Raw genomic sequence first — 21,174 nt, forward strand, 5'->3', positions numbered from 1 at the left:
TATTTACAGCATTTTAGGGAAAGCAACTGCATATTCACTCATCAATTTGTCTTCTTCTTCCATTTATCATTACATCCAAACTGAGACAAAGTGCATGCCCCATATCATTAGCTAGTATTCCGTGGGAAAAAGTTTGCATAATGCACCAGAAAAACTTTTTAACGATTTTTTGAAAAGTGCGCAAAGTTAGGCCCTAGGTGCGCAAAGTATGATACGCTTACGGTATCACATTTGATAAGAGGTGTGGTATATTACGTGACATGGAGGTGCTGTAATGTGTACAAAACAAAGTCCCTGCTGGGCGGCGCGAGGTTTTGCTAAATTTCTGAAATTGACTGAGTTGTAGCTGAAAAGTACCCAAAATACCAGCCACTGCCCAAGTGGCGCAGTAATATCGGCGTTGTTGTGGAGTTAGCGTATTGAAAAGATATGGTCTCTCGTGAAACATGCTTCGTAATTACACTGTTGAAAACGCTTTGACATCCACGTGCAGCACAACAGAACATGTGCTCGATGAACAAATTGAGATTTGAATTATGAAAATGCTACGGTCAACCTTGGCTTGGTCAGCCAAAGCAAAATCAAGAAATTGACATTTATGCTTCGTAATGATTACTTTGACTTTGGGCCTAGGCTGGGCAGATATGCTATTGGTGATTTGATGGTGCATGAAGAAGAAGAAGAAGAAGAACGTTGGTGTTTTGAAAAATCCTATCCCTACCACACAGGAGAAGATTTTAAACTGCCTCTATAAAATCTAAAACAAAATCTAATTAAAAACGGTTTGATGTACGGTGTAAGACTTTGGACGGACTACATATTGAACGTATAAATTTAAATTTAACATTTTTTTCTTGGTAAGGTACTTAATTTGTACCAATCACCAATTGGGTTTTCAAATTAAGAATAATATATTGATTTTTTGATTTTATTCGAAAGAGTACCTTTTTTTAAGCCAGTATGATTTTTTTCATATTTTTAAAACTTTATTTTGATACCTAAATTCAATTACAAAAAGATTTTTTTAAATCACCTTTTGACAGCTGGGCAACTGCTTGACAGCTCCGCCCAGTACGAAATGCGACGAGGGGTGATTCGACAAATCGCTCCCATACAAACTTTAAATCGATTTTTAAATAGGTTCCCGGGCACCAAAGTTCATGAAAATGTGGATGTCGGCTCAGTTTGGCATGTAGATTGTGAAAATGGAATTATCTCAACACCACTAAAGAAGCCAATTGCAGCTGGTCTATGGAAAATTCCACGTGTATGGCAATTCGGGTTTTTTCTTAACTCACGATGACCAGATCGGTTCAGTCGGATTTGTTGTTGATGGAAAAAATAAATCTGGATCACATGAGATCAATATTGTCAAAATCGGAGAAAATTCATCGCAGATATAACCATTACATAGTTTACCTTCTTTATTTTATTGTCTGCTGTTTCATATTATGAAGTAAAAAATAAAGGCATTGCAACTTCTAGAAATTTCATCAGACTCTTCCGTATTTTTTATTTTATTCATTGCTATAATTTGAGTTTTGGATAATATAGCATCATAGCTATTGATATGTTTATCTTTGTGTTAATTTCCTTCTTTCAATATCCCAGTCCCGTTACGGTGCCAAATTCCTATCACTTTTCTATGATTCCCAATTCTTATAGGTTAAGTAAAATTTTACCTTCAAAAAGTGATACATCTGCAAATGAGTTTTTTTGTATCTCAAAATTGAGTAAACTTAGTTGAATTTATATGTCATTTTAACAGTACTGCTATTCTAACCTTTAATTATAACGTCAAAAAGTACCGAACAGACTATGTATTACGAAGTAATGAATGTTAGTGAGAGTGGAGATAGCAAATATGGTACCTACTAAATAATTCTAATTTATGTCAACTATACAGACAATTCTGCTCAATTGATGATTGCATTTGTCTATTATAACTTTTTTCTTTCGATCTATTATTTTTCGATCATATATTGTTTGACATTATGTCATAAATATCTTTTTTCATTACTAAAAATAATCTAAAACAGAATAAAACTAAACAGCATCTGCAGAAGTAATCATATCGGCATATGATATAATTACCTTTTACCTTCGCTCACGTAGGTACATGTATAATCGCCGTTCTCACAACGCGAAAAAAACAAAAAATTAAAAAAAAATCATCTCCGTCTGGAAAGAATCTTTGTCACCGCCAAAATGCACCCCATGACGAAGCTCAATCATAAATAGTCGACTAGCAACTTTTTCGTCGTTCTCTTTGTTCCGAAACAGCCGACGACGGGCCATGCGAACGCCACCACTGTTATTAGTGTTACAGTGCACATGTCTGCGCACCGCGATAGCGCTGTTGGTAAGAGAGAGAGGTTCATTGTTTGATCTTGCATTCAAATCTCTGTCTATTTTTGTCCTGCGACTGGCAAACATGAAATGGGGGAATGGGGAAACTGGCAATACGTAGAACCAGTAAAGCTTCTATCGCCCCTCACTGCAAGTGCTGTGATAGCCTCATTGGTAAAGGCGACTGAAAATTTACGATAGCAGGATTGGAGGTTCAAATCCCGTCCATGTTTGTAAGTTTTATAATGAATTCGACATTTTTTTATGTGACCTGTTATTTTCTAAAAATAGAATAACACACTTAAAATAATTACCCAAAAATGAGTAAAAAAAGTTAGTTTTTACCCTAATTTTGCTTTCGAAATGTTATCAATAACTCTTTAATATCAAAATTTGTTATTGAAATATTTCCCAAATTCACTGTTATTAAGTTGTTATTGCCACTAACAAAACATGTTATTAAATTGATTTTTCAGGAACAAATTTTTGTTATGTGACTTGTTATTTTGCCGCTTATGACAGCCAAGTTTATAACTCAATATGTTATGTTAATAACATGAAAATTACTAATTCCGTTATGCAGTTATTTTGCCAAAATAACGCATTTTGTTATGCTGTTGTTTTTCTCTTCTGCTCGGGTAATGCGTTATTGAATCCATAGGCAGTACGGTGACGGGGAACAAAAATCAAACTTCGTTCTCGCAACTGGCGCTGTGGTGCATAGAACGAAATATTTTGCAGCAGCGATGAGCAGTCTAAATTTCCGATTAACAAATCATATATGAAAAGCCTCCGCAAGTTATCGCGACGGGAAGCAAGTGTTTCCAGAGCGATGAGTCTGCATCGGGCTGCATACTCTGGCAAGCAAGCAGGATTCGACCAAGGCAATAAACGAAGCGCGTAACGGATAAAGCTTCGCTGGACCCTTTCTATCCGAATGATCTGCGTTGCATGATGCGGGGACCATACGCACACTGCATATTCAAGGATGCTGCGAACTAATGCACAATACAATGATTTGAGAGCATAGATGTCCTTGAAGAATCTGGTATTTCGTCGAACAAATCCTAGGGCTGCAAACGCCTTCGCAGTAGTAACGCAGATGTGTTCATCAAACCGAAGCTTATTATCGATAATAACTCCAAGATCACGGATTGAGTCAACTCGTTCCAAAAGCTCCGATCCGACGAAATAGTCGAATCCAATGCGTGATTGTCGGCGTGAGAATACAACAGACTTGCATTTTTTTACATTTAATTCCATGCCATTTTCCGTGCACCACAAGTTCAGCTCGTTAACATCATCCTGGAGTGCGCAGCAGTCTAGCATAGACGTTACGATCCTATAGATTTTTAAATCGTCAGCGTAGAGCAATTTTTGCGATTTAAGTCGGTAACATAGGTCATTTATAAACAAAATGAAAATCAATGGTCCCAGAACGCTACCCTGAGGCACACCAGATGCGATGGAATATGTGCGAGAGTGAGTACCATTGATGTTGACGAACGCTTTTCGCTGCGTCAGATATGATCGCAGCCATTCGGCTATCCAGCTAGGAAACCCTAAGTGTTTGAGCTTTGCAATTGCAAGATCATGCGGTACTTTGTCAAACGCTTTGGAAAAGTCAAAATATATGGCATCTACCTGGTATCGTTTTTCAAGTTCCGACGAGAGAAAGCTGGTGAATGCCATGAGGTTCGTAGTGGTCGACCGCTTCTTTACGAATCCGTGCTGGAATTCTGATATCAGTGGTTCGGATGCAGCATACAGAATATTGTGAACCAATCCCTCGAAGACTTTGGCGAGGCAGCATAGAATCGAAACCCCACGATAGTTCTCAACGGCGTGACTGGCGCCTGCTTTGAAGATCGGAGTAACTGAAGCGGTTTTCCAAAGCTCCGGAAAAGTGCTGGTGCGAAGCGATTTATTGAAGATTATTGTCAACGGTGCTTGTAGAGATTCGGCGCATTCTCTCAGGAATAACGGAGGAAGATTGTCAGTTCCAGGTCCCTTGTTTACGTCAAGATTTTCCAAAGCGGAAGTTACGTCATGCTGTGCGATGTCAAAAGGCAAGAGGTTCAGATCAAAAGTTGGACAGTTTCTGAGGTTGGCAGGGGAGAAAGCTGGAGAGCTTGAATTAGGGTCTGGGACCATTTGGGCAGGAGCACCTATTTTGGGCACTTGCTGCTATAACTCAGTCAATTTCAAACCGATTGACTTGAAATTTTGAACATAGCTAGATACTGCGCCTTTCTGATCGTGTTGCAAAAATCAAGTCAATCGGTTCAAAATTGACTGAGTTATAGCAGCAAGTGCCCAAAATAGGTGCTCCTGCCCAAATGGTCCCAGACCCTATGTACGCTTTCAAAGAAATCGGCAAACAGATTTGCAACGTCGATGGGCGAATTAGCGCTGACTTCTTTGAACGTCATCTCGGCAGGAAGACGGGGCGACTGTTTACGATTTCGTATGAACGACCAAAAGGTAGAGGGATTCTGCTTCGCTGACGATTCCACGCGGGCAACGTAGCTCCTGAACGCAGCCGTTTGGCATTCCTCATATCGAGCTTCAATGATGCTTAAATTGTTGCGATTTTCAACGGTTCGCGCACGAAAGTACCGCTTCCGCGATTTGCGTACAACATTGCGAAGGTGTTGTAGCTCCGCTGTCCACCATGGATGTTTGAAAGAATGGTGTCGACGTCGTCGGCGTGGAACATGCTGATCAAGAATTGCATACAGGACGTCATAAAAAGTACATACCGTATCGTCGGTGTCTTTGCCGCGGAATTGTTCAATCCAATCTACAGAAGAAATAGCGCGATTCAGCTCGTCGAAGTTGCAACGTCGAAAATCGAAGACATCCTAGAAGGGTTACAGTTTCACACTATGCTTTGTCCTTATGGAGGGTGCACGCTTCAATGGGCTAATTCCAGTGCTTAAATCTTTATGATATTTGGAATGTATATTGTCTAGCTAGTATGTTTTCAGATTATGCATTAAAAAAGTTGATTTCTTTTTCCCTAGGTTTTATGGCAACCCTTAAGATCTTGCTATGTCAATCTAGTCGATGATGAGCCAAGTTTATTTTTGGTTTCCTAGAATAGGGTATGTGTACCGTCAGTAATCTCACGCTCCCATATTCATCCTATTCGAAAACAAGCGATTACGGCACCGATTGATACTGTTCTTTTTGTTTTCATGGGTGCTCACTTCTAACAAAAAATACAAAAATGAGAAACAAAATAAACAGCGCTTCAATCCTTTGTGTTTCGTAGGATGAAAATGGGAGCCACATGCTTAAGAAGGGAACCAATACCCTATATCAAACTGTTCGATAGAGTATTTCTAACTTAATCAAATATAAACTTTACCCCGGCAAACATGTCCGTAAAGCATCCTATACAAATTCAATTTTTTCATAACAGAAATGTTAGTAGGTAAAGGATCTGAAATGGCCAATTTTTGCATAACAAAATATGTGAGCATTACCAATAGAAACGATTCTTTACGCTCACATTTACATAATGTCTCCCCAAAGTAAAAGCATACAATCAATATTTAAAACTTAGAAGTTTATCACATATGGGGATGTTGAAGAAGTGAAGGTAGAAAGCTCGGAGGAACACATGATTGAATGAGAAAATTTGGCACTTTATTATGTATATTGACCCGGTTCAATAGCACTATTCCATTGTGCCATGTGAAATATGATAATTATTTGAATTCGATCTCAAAACAGACAAACATTTTCGAGTTTCGAATTTCCCTAGTATCGCCACAAAGAAATGTTACACTTGAACAATCATTTTTAACAAGGTACGAAGCCTTAGATAATGAGATTCCGATAAGCCTACTCACCTTCGAATGAAAACTCATTGTCCTCGATGATGTCCTGGATGGAGCGTGGTGGCACCGGAGGGGTACTGCTATCAGCAATATAGCCGGGAATGTCTGATGCTGCCCGATTATTGGATGGGCCTCCTTGCAGCTTCGGTGCCGGTCCGGGTGGAATTGCATCTGATTCACGGAAAAACTGGTCCTCGTCGTACAGAGTGTCGTGGTCCTGCTCCAAGTCGCTCTGCAGAGGCTCATCCGCTTCGGGTGCTGCTTCGAAGCGATCCTTGAGCACCTTCCGAGGCACTGTGTATTCGTTCGTTCACACGATGGAACCAATGAGCCGTACCGAAATGAGAAGGAAGCGGTATAATGGAAAACTAATTTAGTTAAACTTGTGGCGATAATCGTGTTTCGTTGGCACACCAACGCAAATCATAGTGGAGATTAAAACAGCTCAGCAGAAATATAATTAACATGATACTAACCACATGTGTAAACAACTTTTAAATACATCCTGGAGTCTGCCCGGCACGGCTTGCCGAAAGTTGTGCTATCTGCTGACAACATGCATTTTCTCCTGCCGTGGCATTTTTGCATGACAGTCTCGGTGGCGTAAGATGCAAGACATGCTGGAATAACAGGCACCCGTCAGTTTATAAACTCATTAAATTGTGTGTTGTATGATATGCGGTGTACATGAGTAGAGCTTGAGGAAGTTTCGTTTGACTCTGTTTTGCTCACATGAGCACTTTGCTCGGAGCCGTTTTGGGTGGACAGACAGGAACTCAAAAGGATTGCGCCACACTTTGCACGAGACAGTTTCTCTCCCGTACCTAGGCAGACTGTGCGAGGCAAACCTGGGGAGTGACGCCACATTGGCAAGTGAAACTTTCAAGTTTGGAATCTTCGTTGCTAATTGAGTCTCGCTAACTGACATATGCTAAGCACCGAAACGGAGTCGACTTTCCGCAGGGGTGGAACGTTCCCAAAAGACAGGTGAAAATTAGCTAGAGTCAAACTTAGTTTCTCTGAGAGAAGACGTACTAAATTGTCGAGTACAACCAAACTTTTTGTCGTGGGAGCATGCTTACTACTAAGCGAGTCTTAATTTTAAAAAATGACGTCAAGGCCTTGGTTACAACTGAACGTTAATACTGAAAGAGAGATATCTGCAATATTGCTTCTCTGTAACTCTTGGATATTTACGTCTTCAGTTTTCAGAGGAAATAAAAATAACAAGTTAAATTCAGCTGTAATCAGCGTTAGGAATCTGTTGCATTCCATAAATATCATATTTTTTTCTGATTCGTCGTGTCATTGATTGACACTGCGGCTCTGGACAAGCTCTGCAATTACAACTTCCTTACTTGGCGTGGTACCAGTGGCCTTTTGAAAATCTTCGGCAACAATGGTAGGTTTATCGTTCGTTGCGATGTTTGAAGGATTTTACAGTCCTTCTATCTATCTATCAGCAAAAAGTTTCTGGAGCATTTATTGCATTTAAGGGTCATGTCATATTTCAAGAGATTTCAGAAGGGTCTAAGGGGAGATTCAGAGGGTTTCAGGGGGTTTCAAGACATTTTAGAGTCATCGAGAGATTGAGGGTGAAACATCAGAGACCACAAATATAACTGCCACAAAGGCCAGCTTACCCTACTTATGCTTGAATCATGAAAGTTAGAAAACCAAAGCGTATGATTTGGATTATCTGCCTCTTTTTGCAAGTGAGCAAAGACAGGATTAATGCAATGTGGCTGGATGCTTCGTTCGTCAGATTTGTAGCTCTAAAGTTTGTATGCAAGATTGAAAAGTGTAGTTTCATTTGTGCTTAGAAGCATTCCAAGTACGTTCAAAGGATTGCCAAGTTTTTTTTTCAAGCATTTTAAAGGTACCTATGTAAATGAGATGTAATCTTCCTTTTGCATTAGTGGTAATTCTGACCCAAACCGTACATCATCGATCTGTTTTCTACGTAATGCAATAGGAAGGTTAAGGTGATATTAAGGAGGTTACAAAGACTTATAAAAGGCTTTGAGGGAGTTCCAAGGGATTTCTGAGATTTTGAAATGCCTCTAAAACACCTATGAAACATCCCTGACGCCCCCTAGAAGCCCCTCAGTTCTCCTGAAACCGCCTTTGAAAAATACCCTGAAATGTTATGGTAATTCCCTTAAAACCCCTCAGAAACATCATGAAACGCCCCTATGACTCTCTGAAATCCCCTTAGATGCTGAAATTTTTGTTGGAGATCCTTGAGAGGCTTCTTTCTGGAATTTCACTGGAGATTCTCTCAGAATCTCCTCTGAAGCTTCAAAAAGATTCTCTTCCAGAAATTATATCAGAAAGTTTCTAAAAGGTTCTTCTTGAAGTTATTCTAGGAAGTTTCTCAAATATTCCTCCAGTGATTGCTTCATAAACTTTTCTTGGGATTCATTGGGACCTCTCCATTCTTTCAGGATTTTTTTTCCGGGATCCCCTCAGAAATCTCTTCAAAGATTCTTTCAGAACTTTTTTCAGAAATCACTTCCGGAATCATTTCTTGGCGTTTCTCCAGGAATATCTCTAGTATTTCTTTAAGGAATTACTGCAGAACATTCTCCAGATTTCGTGCCATTCTTTAAGAGATGCCTTCGAAAAAATCTATTTCTTTACAAATATATTTTAATGATTCCTTCAAATATACTTCCAGATTTGTTTCTTATTTCGGCTGGAGTTCCTCCGAAAATTTCTCTAGTTATTTAAAAAAAAAAAGTTTCAGAGAGTTTTGTTCACTACCTTTTCATATTTTGCACGAAATTCTTTTAAAAACTCCCTCAGAAGTATCTCCACCAATTCTTCCAGGTTTGCTTCACAGCATCCTCCAAGAATCCTTTCGAAAATTTATTAATGGATTTATTGGCGATCTCCTCCAATACCTTTGTCTGCAGTTTTTGCTCGGGTTCCTAAAGAAATTATTTCAACGATTTCCTTGGTTTAGGTACTCCAAAAGTTTTTCAAGAGTGATTTTTTTTTCTCAGAAACATCTCCAAGAATTTTTCCTTGAATTCCTTTAAAAGTTTCTTTTATAATCCTTCTAGAAACTTCACCAGATCTATCTTAAACGGTTTCTCCACGTATTCCTTATGGGTTCCTGCAGAAACTCCTCCAAAGATTACTTCAGATTTTTCTTTTCTTGTAAAATTCTAGGAATTTCTTCAGAGTCATCTTAAGGAGTTCCTCCAGTAATTGACGAAAAAATAAAGAAATATGTAATCTCCAAGAAAAGTTTAAGAAATTGCTTCATGGAATTATTGAAAAAATATCCATTAGCAACTTCAAGAAATTGTGTGAATAAATATCAGAAAGATTTCCTAGAAGAATCTCTTAAGGAATATCTGCAGATATTTTGAAAGGGACTGCAACAGGAGCAGTATCACAAAGAAACCTTCGACATTTTTTTCAGTAACCTCTTGCAGAAATAAGAGGAACCTGGAGGAGCCTTTAGAACAAATTCCGCTACAGGGGATCTTTTTTTTAACCGTACGGGTTTGGGCCGAAGGGTCTCAAATTTTCATGAAACTTTTTTCACAGGCAGGGCTCATGGATAAATGAACAAAAAAAAGTGATAAAAAAAATCAGGGTCGCCTATTTTCCCGGAAAACTCATTTGGATTTTTTTTGCTCTCCCCTGACCTACTTTGAAAAATCATAACTCAAGAACGAAGCATCGTAGAAACAAAGTTTTTTTTTAGGAATGAAAGCAAATTTTCTCAGGAATAAAAAAAAATAAAAGAAAAAAGTTTTCCACAAAATTTTTCACAGTTGAGAAAATTTGTAAAGAAAAGCCGGAAAAACTATGCCCGAACTCGTGGAAAATTTTCAAAAAAATATTTTTGAGAAGGTTATTTTATAAGCTTCAATCGCTGAAATTTTTGGAATGCTCGTTTTTTTCGTTTTTGAGTTAGGCCGATATTATTTTTCTTTTATGTCCGAGACCTCTCATCGGGTACGACGGGGGGGGGGGACAAAAATAAATAAGGAACAAACGAAAAAAACACTATTGAAAAATTACAAATTACAAACTATTGAAAAAAAGAATTTCAACTTTGAAAAATTGTTGCTAGTAAAAAATTTCTATTGAAAATGGAGTCATGGGACGCCATGTTTTTTTTACGCCCCTTCAATATTTTGGGATTTTTGAAGGGGGAGGGGGGTGACATAAAACAAATTAAATATTTGCATCGGCCTTATGGCCAATTTTGCAACACTGTCAGCTTGCAATAGCGCGGTTTTCTCTGCTCTAGAAGTCGACCGAAAATTACCGTTGAAATCGAATTAAGGTATTCGCGAGTGATTGTTGAACGGTGGATTAAGTGCAGTAGATCGTGTAAAAAGTGCAAATTAGGCTATAGCGATGAATGGAATGGATGTTGAAGAGGAAAATCTGCCATATCAATCGGACGAAGATTCACTCTCTTGCTCCTCGTCGATTCTGAATACACCTCGCCAGGAAAGGCAAGTGAATATTGATGCATCTTCATCCAGGCAGGACCACAGTGGTTCAAAACTGGATGGAAAATTGATGAAACAACTGAGTGGGGCTGGCAAAAAACGATTTAAACGTTTGGTTGATAGTGGGGTCGAGCCTGATGAAGCTCGACGTCTTGCATTCATACCCTTGGAAGCTCCAAATTTAGATCCTGCAAAAAGGTTTCGAAATAGTGAGTCGAGTGGTGAAAACCCACGCCCAAAGAAGCAGGTTCGTCCCTCGGGATCAAAACTGCCTATGGGTGGGAAATCGGTGCAGCATCGTTTGGAGCAATGTGGGGCGGGACCTTCTGGACAGTCCAAAAGTACAGAGGGCAGAAACAAACCATCCTACAAGGAAGCTCTAACTAGTGTGAAGGTAGGCATATTGCCAAAGGACTACCCGAACACAGAACTTACGTTTGAGCAGTTGATGGCAATACAGAAAGCTGTCCTCAGTAATGTGATCCATCAACGCAAAGAAAAGATTCAACCCAAATTTGGAAACTGCTTGATTAGGCCTGGCTACCTAATCATAATTTGTAAAAACCAGGAAATATCTGACTGGCTAAAGAATACAATTTCAAACATAACTCCTTGGGAGGGTGCGGAACTTGTTGCGGTTGATGAGAATCAAATTCCACAACCGGAAACTTTAATTGGCTTTTTTTCCAATGAGCGCCGAAGATAGCAATGAAGAAATTTTTGCTCTTCTGGAGTCTCAGAATGATGGCTTAGTAGTTGACAGCTGGAAAATATTTTTGAGAAAGATCATTAATAAACGCCATGTAGAACTTACATTTAGCGTTGATGCAGTATCTATGAAAACATTGAAGGAATGTGAATTTGTTTTGGATTACAAATTTGGGAATGCTCCGATTAGGAAAAAACTCCCAAAAAAAAGTAGACACTGATACGATGGACGTCGAAGTTAGTGAAAGCGTTGAGGCTAACAGTAAGACTTCTCAAACTGGTGACGATGAAGTGAATACCATCACTAATCAGAAAGTCCCAGGTACAAGTGAAGTCCCTAATACTGGAAGGACTCAGCGTCAAATTGAAGAGGTTAACAGTACTAAAAGGTCCGGTGAAAGAACTGGAGATGATGACATGGGCGGAAACACCATAAATCAACAAATTCCAGGATCAAGCAGGGACCAAGTTACTGTACGAACTCTTCAACAACGTGATTTTCGAAAGATCGAAATTTCGGCAGGCGACATCCAACTGTCGAAAGAATGCGTAACTTTTTCTGGGGAAGGAGTTAAAGTACCCAAAAAACAAAATCCTAACCGTCACGTTCAATAAAAAAAACAACATCAAATTCATCCAAATAAATCTCCATCATGCAAAGGGTGCAAGTGCTGTACTTTGTAGGAAATTTATTCAGAGCCAACTAGATTTTGCCTTCATCCAGGAACCGTGGGCGGTTAATAATAATAAGTATTGGGTATTAACACAAAATCTTGTAAGTTAGTTTTCGATGATACAGAGCAGTTCCCAAGGACTGCTATCCTTGTAAATGGGAATGTTAACCTGATTCCCATTTCAGAATTCGTAAAACGGGATATTGTTGCTGCAGCTATGGAAATTCCTACTACGCGTGGGAAAACAGAAATCTACGTAGCATCTGCATATTTTCCAGGGGATGTAGACGATGTGCCTCCCCCTGTAGTTTCAGAATTCATTAAATTTTGCAAATCAAAGAACAAATCATTTATTATTGGATGTGATGCTAACGCGCATCACACGGTTTGGAACAGCACAGACATCAATACAAGAGGTGAGTATTTATTGGAGTATTTAACTGCGAATAATATTGATATTTGTAATCAAGGTAACAATTTCACTTTCATGAATTCTATACGACAAGAAGTATTGGGTATTAACACAAAATCTTGTAAGTTAGTTTTCGATGATACAGAGCAGTTCCCAAGGACTGCTATCCTTGTAAATGGGAATGTTAACCTGATTCCCATTTCAGAATTCGTAAAACGGGATATTGTTGCTGCAGCTATGGAAATTCCTACTACGCGTGGGAAAACAGAAATCTACGTAGCATCTGCATATTTTCCAGGGGATGTAGACGATGTGCCTCCCCCTGTAGTTTCAGAATTCATTAAATTTTGCAAATCAAAGAACAAATCATTTATTATTGGATGTGATGCTAACGCGCATCACACGGTTTGGAACAGCACAGACATCAATACAAGAGGTGAGTATTTATTGGAGTATTTAACTGCGAATAATATTGATATTTGTAATCAAGGTAACAATTTCACTTTCATGAATTCTATACGACAAGAAGTTTTAGATCTAACACTCTGTAGTAACACACTCTCGGAAAACATACAAAATTGGTATGTTTCCGATAAAATATCACTATCTGATCATAAATACATAATATTTGAATATAAAGCTAAGGATATTATTAAAGAAACTTTCAGGGATCACAGGAAAACAAACTGGGAGCTCTACTACACTAATCTGTAAGCGGGTGGCAATTTTCTTGAAAATTCTATCCACACATGCGACGATCTTGAAACCACTTCTAATTTAGTAACAAATAGAATAATTCATGCTTTCAATAGCAGTTGCCCACTCAAGGAACGATCCACAAATAGGGATGTTCCCTGGTGGAATACCAGGCTAGAACATTTAAGGAAACAAGCTCGAAAGATGTTTAATAGAGCTAAGCGTAATTCACAGTGGGATGAATATAAAAAGGCATTAACTCTGTATAACGTAGAAATAAGAAGGTCTAAACGTCAAAACTGGAGGCACACCTGTGAAAACATTGAAAGTACTCCAATAGTGGCTAGATTGCAAAAGCTTTTATCTAAAGATCATTGTAATGGACTCGGTACTCTAAAAAATAATAACGGATGTTTTACTTCTAACGCAAAAGAAACTTTGAACTTGATGATGCAAGTGCATTTTCCAGGATCTCTGCCGGTTTTGAGTAAAGAAGCAACCTCCCTGGATGTACATACTGGATCAGAGAAGACCAGGTCAAGCATGTCCAAGGGACCTAGTGAAATTGCTACAAGCACTGGGCAACAAATGACCAGGGCAAACATGCAAGATCTAGCAAGTTGCATTTTTACTCAAGCAAGAGTTGAGTGGGCAGTACATGCATTTGAACCATATAAGTCACCAGGCACAGATGAGATTCGTCCAGTGATGATCCAGAAAAGCAAGGGAATATTGATTCCTTGTTTAACTGAAATGTTTAAAGCTAGTTTGAGGTTAAACTATATCCCTAAGAACTGGCGACAAGTACGTGTTGTATTTATTCTTAAAGCTAATAAAAAGGATAAAAATAATCCAAAATCCTTTAGACCCATTAGCCTTTCGTCATTCATGTTAAAAGTAATGGAAAAACTTATTGATGATTATATTAAATCAACATATTTAAAATCGATTCCACTAAACAAACACCAATTTGCTTACCAGCCAGGAAAATCAACAATAACAGCACTTCATACTCTAGTAACTAAAATTGAGAGGACTTTTGAAGCCAAGGAGATAATGTTGGCTACTTTTCTTGATATAGAAGGAGCATTTGACAATGCTTCTCACAGTTCAATGAAGAATGTGATGAAAAAACGTAGATTTGATCATAAGCGTAACTAGGTCATGGCTCTAGGGGGGGGCAAGACCATGTCGATGTAGATTTTTTATACTAAAATGATACTTTTCGCCTGAATTGAGTGATTTTTTTCCAAAATGGATTATTCTGGAGGGGGCCAGGCCCCCCCTGGCCACCCCCTATTTACGCCAATGGATTTGATATAACTATTGTAAATTGGATAGTTGAAATGCTGCAAAAACGTGAAATAATAAGTAGCCATGGAAATTCAACAATTACAGTGAGAACCGTTAAAGGTTGTCCTCAAGGAGGTGTTCTTTCACCTCTTTTGTGGTCATTACTAGTAGATGAACTATTGTCAAACCTTGAAGAGCAAGGATTTGAAATAATTGGATTCGCAGATGATATAGTCATTATAGTTCGTGGTAAATTTGAAAAAGTTATTAGAGATAGAATGCAAAGTGCCCTAAATTTTACGTTAAGGTGGTGTGAAAATGAGGGGTTATCCATAAATCCGCAAAAAACTGCTATTATTCCGTTTACACAAAGAAGGAAATATAAAATTCCTGATATTTACTTGGGGGAAAATAAAATACTGCTTTGTCTAAAGGTAAAATATTTGGGAGTGATTCTCGATAGTAAACTGAACTGGAACACACACTTAGATCAAATAATAAGTAAGGCCATAAATGCCTTATGGATAAGTAAGAAAACATTTGGTAATAAATGGGGACTTAGGCCAAAAATGATCCATTGGATTTATACAGCTATAGTAAGACCCAGAATAACATATGCAGCTTTAGTTTGGTGGCCAAGAACCAAAGTAAAGTATATTCAACAGAGGTTGGAGAAACTGCAAAGACTTGCTACTATTTCCATTACTGGAGCTATACGTAGTACGCCTTCAAAGGCGTTAGATGCAATACTAAGTATGCTACCACTACATTTGTTTGTTCAATTAGAAGCTGAGAAAACCGCTCTAAGGTTGAGAAAAACCAGAGATCTATTTTCTGGAGACCTTAGGGGTCATCTCAGTGTTCTGAAAGATTTTAAAATCAATTCTTTAATTAATCATGAAGATTGGATGAACAGGCAGTATAACTTTGAACGATTATTCAATATAACATTTCCAAGTCGCACTGAGTGGGAATCAGGGGGGCCTAATATTCGGCCAGGCTCAGTGGTTTTTTTCACAGATGGCTCAAAAATAAATGACAGGGTTGGAGCTGGTGTCACTGGCCCTGGAATTAACATATCTATATCTATGGGTAAATGGCCAACTGTATTTCAAGCAGAAATACAGGCAATAATTGAATGTACTTCAATTTGTTTACGACGTAACTATAAGCATGCAAATATATGTATCTTCTCGGACAGCCAGGCTGCTCTTGAAGCGTTGAAATCTTTCACATGCACTTCAAAATTAGTTTGGGAATGCATTCAATCACTACACGAGGTGGCTAAAAATAGCACAGTTAATCTATTCTGGGTACCTGGGCACTGTGGAAACGAAAAGGCGGATTTGTTAGCAAGACTTGGATCTTCAAAACCTTTCCTAGGTCCAGAACCATTTTGTGGGGCCTCAGAATGTACCCTCAAACTGGAACTGAAAAACTGGGAAAAGAATATGATAGAAGAAGTTTGGAAAAACACGGTAATAGCACGACAACCTAAAAGATTTATATCTCCAAACAAAAACATTACTCGAAACCTTCTGAGTTTGTCTAAAAAAGATCTGAATACTTTTTGTGGTTTAGTAACAGGTCACTGCTCAAGCAAATACTTTTTAAAACTACTAGGAATATTGGAAGATGACACTTGTCGATTCTGTAGAAGTTGCAAGGAAGATTCGGAGCATTTATTGTGTAACTGTGATGCACTTTTCCATAAGAGGTGCATATATTTTGATAAGAGCGTAATACAACCATCAGACGTATGGATGACTTCTCCTAGCAAGGTTATACATTTTATTCGATCTGTAATACCTTACTGGGATAATGCCTACAGTCAGCAAGTGGAATCACTTAACTCATAGTGATATTACAAACTGGCATATGCCATATATATTAAATAGGGGCCCGCCACAATAGATCAACAATTGGTCGCAGTGGAAATGTACCCAACAAGAAAAAAAAATGGCCAATTTTGTTGAAAAATGTCCAAATGTGCCATGAAAACCTTTTCTTTGAAAAATCATAACTCAAGAACGAAGCATCATTGAAACAAAGTTTTTTTTATGAAAATGAAAGCAAACTTTCTCAAGAAGTGAAAAAAGTTTTTCACAAAATTTTCCACCGTTGAGAAAATTCATAAAGAAAAGCCGGAAAAACTATGCCCGAACTCGTGGAAAAAAATATTTTTGAGAAGATAAATTCATTAGCTTTGATCGCTGAAATTTTTGGAATGCACTTAATTTTCGCTCCTGAGTTATGGCAAATTTTGTTAAAAATGACCATACGCTTACATGGTCATTTTCACAAATTTGGTCATAACTCAGTAACGAAAAAAGGACATTCCAAAAATTTCAGCGATCAAAGATTATAAAATTACTTTCTCGAAAATATTTTTTTGAAAATTTTCCGCGAATTCGGGCATAGCTTTTCCGGTTTTTCTTTATAAATTTTCTCAACTGTGGAAAATTTTGTGGAAAACTTTTTCCACTTCATATTTTTTTTTAATTCTTAAGAAAATTTGCTTTTGTTTTCATTAGAAAGCTTTGTTACTTCGATGCTTCGTTCTTGAGTTATGATTTTTCAAATAAAGGGCTTCTAGGGCACATTTGGACATTTTTCAACAAAATTGGCCATAACTCAAAAACGAAAAAAAAGTGCATTCCAAAATTTTCAGCGATTGGCCGGAACAAATCTCATTTTCTTCTTTTGTCACTTTGCTCGTTGATTCGTCAAGGGGGGGAGATGATAAATAATAAATGTATTTGATGAAAAATTACCCAAACAATAAGGCAAAATCGTCAAGATTTGTTAAGAAATTTTTTCGACGACTCTAATTTCACTTTACAATTTTTAATTTTCTTGAATAATTTATTTGTGTCGCTCCTCAAAATGTTGAATTCAGATAAAAAATTTCCGAGGGTGGGTGACATTAGAGAAAATTGAATTTTGTGTTAGCCTTAAAGCTTATAAAATAATTTTCTCAAAAATCGAAAATTTTCTACGAGCTCGGGTATTAGTTTTCCTGCTTTTCTTTACGAATTTTCTCAACTGTGGAACAATTTGTGGAAAACTTTTTCCAGTTCCCTTTTTTTGGATTCCTGAGAAATTTGCTTTCATTTTCATAAAAAACTTTGTTTCTTCGATGCTTCGTTCTTGAGTTATGATTTATCAAATTAGGTAGTGTCAGGGGAAAACAAAAAAAAATCCACCTGAGTTTTCCGAGAAAATAGGCGACTCCGATTTTTTCTCATTTTATTTGTTCATATATCCATGAGCCCTGCCTGTGGAAAAAGTTTCATGAAAATCTGAGACCCTTCGGCCTAATTTGTACGATAATAAAAAAATGCCCCACAGTTGCTCAAGAATTTTTTAAATAGTTTTAAATAAGTTTCTCAAAATAAAAGTCTGATAAAATACCGGACATTCATGAAAAGAAATCACTAAACTACTGATGTAGTCTCTAAAACTATTTCTGGAAGTTTCGAAAGTTTCCAAAGAAATTTATGCAGTAGTTTCTAGGGGAAATTTCTAGAAATAAAGGCATCTTTGTAAGATATCCTGGAAAAAATTGCAACTCCTGAAGGAATCTTTGCACAGTAGCGATTAAAGTTCTTCTCTGGGACTTGGACATCGAATGGCCGCCCCAGTGAATCAAAATTAAGCCATCGCGCAACAATAATGACAATGTCGCAACCTGTATTTGTTGCGACAATCCACTCAATGCGACATAAGTTTGTCCCAACTAGAAAATAATAGGATAAACATCGTACATAACGAGTTTAGAGATGTTTAAGCCTTGCATTGCGATTTTCGAACGGTAACTTCGAGTCGGTAAACACTGCAGCTCTGGTGAAGCTCTATCATCAAACAGTTTCGACTTTGGGTTAGTAATTATTGATTATTCACGAGTTGAAAAGTACGCAACAAATTCAGCTTCTGTTTTGTCTGCAACAAAAAATTTCGAGATCATGTCATTATCTGCTACCAGTAGGGATAAAGAGTAATTGTCGCGCCTTCTTTTTTGCTTGTTTTGTGCATTTTTTGTCTGACAATTCTCTTCACTGGGCCGCCCCTTAAACGGAACGCAGACGCTCTTCCTGGAGAATAGACACCCAGGTTTTCAGAATGCCCTATTCCTGTAAGCCTACGACCAAAGATCACACCGAGATGGGTTACCCGATCTTCCCTAGGGGTGGCTGCAGTCTCCTGCCGTTACTGATCTCAATGTGGTATGTGTTACGTGTTTTCCTGAACATGGTTGTCCGACAAAACAAATAAAGCTGATACGTGCAAAACTGGATGGGTAAAAAACAAGTTTTCAGAATGCAGACGAATTGTCTACCTACTTTGTGAGATTAGATAAATTAACATTTTTTTCGGAGGAGTGATTAGAATATCGTACGTAATCACGTATCCATTGCCTTTGCGGTAGTTATTGACCTTATAGCACCGTGGAGGAAGCTTTTGTGCCAGTACCAAGACGTAGTACATAATTGAGGATAGAGACTGAGGCATACCGTGTAACTGAGATAAGAATATTTGTAACATGTGGTAAAGACTTACTCCGAGAAGTAAAAAGGAGCAATGCAGCTATGAAAAGGCTTTTCGCTGACTGTGTATTCAGTTTTGTCCTGTAACTTGCAAACACAAACGCATTCGGAGTTTTTAGAATAGACAGATTCCTGAGGAAAAAGTGGAAATGTGTGCAGTGAATGTATAACATACGACAGATTCTAGTAACACGGAAGAACATTTCAAGGAATTTGAGGAAACATTGTCCATACCTGACCGATGGTACTGTACCATAAGCCTACATGTACGCCTACAAGGATAACAGAAAAAACATACTTCAACGTTCAATACTTACATTCTTCCTTCACTCCCTGGGGCTGAGCGCACTGCAAACTTTCGTACTCCGTTCGACCGAAGCTGGCACTGTAGATCGCTATCCTCGAGTATGGATTGCAACTTAATTGAATAACATCGTTCTCGCATGCTATTTTGCTGCGAAACTCATCTGCAATAGATTTGGGAAACGAAAAAATAAAAAAAAAAATAAAACACTTTTCAGCAACCAAAAGTGTCTAGCAGTGGTAGTGAAACACAAAACAGTCAGTATAGTAGTGAGGAGGAAAAATGTTGCTGCTGCTGCACAATCGGAACGCAAATGCAATGAATGAGAAAATGCAACTGCAGGAACATGACATGGCGAGCGCCAAACGCCGAGCTATGTAAACACAGTGTGCAATTCGACGAAACTGAAATAATTCAGGTTATGTTTTCCGTTTCAACGGAGCTAAACATTCCACGACGTGACTGGATGCTGGCTTTGGCGGTTGCTCGTTCTAATTTTTGAACCGAACCGAACGGGAGCTTGATGATGAAGCTTTTGGCGGTCGTGTGCATGTGGACCGCAAGTAGTTTACAGTACTGGCTAAAAGTATGACTCACTAGTTTTTATCTTCACAAAACAAGAATATTAGAGTCTAGAGTCCAAATGAAAATTTGAGAGATCTGCAATCAGTCACAAAGTTTGTATCAGGATAAAATACTGTACTTGACACCATTGCTTTCTGTTGTTACCTTCCTTTTTTATCGGGTGGACGATACATTAAATAGTGTCAATGGCTTATTTAACTGCCTATCGCCAAACAAGTAAATCCATAAGTTTATTTTATAATCATAATGAAATTTGTCAAAAGTAATCCAATTGCGGTAATCAAATTCTGACTATCACTGCACGTTGGCGAGAAAGGACTGTGCACTTCAAAATTTTGTGGCATCCTGTTTTAAGCAATCAAATAAATACCAGTGCGATGCAATACGATAACCGTTCCACTACTGTGGTGCAGTGTTTCTCAACTTTCCAGGATGTATCCACTAACTGAACTGCAATTCCCTATTTCTATCATAGATATGTTGCATTTTTTTAAGACACGGACACCGTCTTCAGCCAGAGGCTGTACAGACTGAACGAAACTTAACACCAGACAACGGACACGACATACATTACGAACACCTGTGGATACGATGAAGAAACATTTCATGCGAAAAGTTTCATCACTCGGAGCGGGAATCGAACCCTCACTCCATGGCATGGTACATTTATACGCTTGGTGACGCTAGCCGCACGGCCACGAGGCTTCACAAAATAATCCAGTAATTCAATCATATCAATGTGGATTTACTGGCTACTTGCATTCAACCGGTTGCTTAAGGCGAAACTGGAAGCATTTCCTCACTTTTTGGTTTCTGAGTTTTTATTAAATAATGAAGCAAAATTTTCAAAATCGGTTCTCGTACACATGTAGAGGATGGATCAAGGTATCTTCTGATTTTTTTTCGTAGTGGAAAATGTTTTTCGTTTGTGCAGAAACCATTTTTGAACGAAATTTCACAAAAAAATGGTTTTAGAAAAAATGGAAAACTTTTTCAACACCAAAAAAAAAATCAGAAGATACTTTGATCCATACTATACATGTGTACGAAAACAGTTTTTGAAAATATTGTTTTGTTATTAAAAAAATCAAAAACTGAAAAAAGGAGGAAATGCTTCCAGTAGCCGTTCCGAAGTAGCCGTTTTCATATTTAAGTCAACTTAATTGTCAAAAAATGAACGCCATTGAGTAGCTGGTGTCAACGAGGAATTGCGCATTTACTTAACATGTTAAAGCTCAGTTTTAGCTTCCTGTTTTTATGAAACGGCTACTTTGGAG

The 21,174-nt window shown here is 38.1% G+C and overlaps 1 protein-coding gene across 1 annotated transcript in view; it reads right to left on the reverse strand.

Annotated features, from left to right (window-relative positions):
* LOC115261461 (protein eva-1) overlaps positions 1 to 21,174 on the reverse strand; it is a 553,839-nt gene that overhangs the window by 31,981 nt on the left and 500,684 nt on the right. The window contains exons 6-8 of the mRNA XM_029863136.2: positions 19,326 to 19,475; positions 6,674 to 6,817; positions 6,210 to 6,491 (exon numbers count right to left, since the gene is read on the reverse strand). Coding sequence (XP_029718996.1) covers positions 6,210 to 6,491; positions 6,674 to 6,817; positions 19,326 to 19,475 — 576 coding nt within the window. The remainder of the gene's footprint in view (positions 1 to 6,209; positions 6,492 to 6,673; positions 6,818 to 19,325; positions 19,476 to 21,174) is intronic.

The sequence above is a fragment of the Aedes albopictus genome, chromosome 3 (genome assembly GCF_035046485.1).
Source record: "Aedes albopictus strain Foshan chromosome 3, AalbF5, whole genome shotgun sequence".
NCBI lineage: Eukaryota > Metazoa > Arthropoda > Insecta > Diptera > Culicidae > Aedes > Aedes albopictus.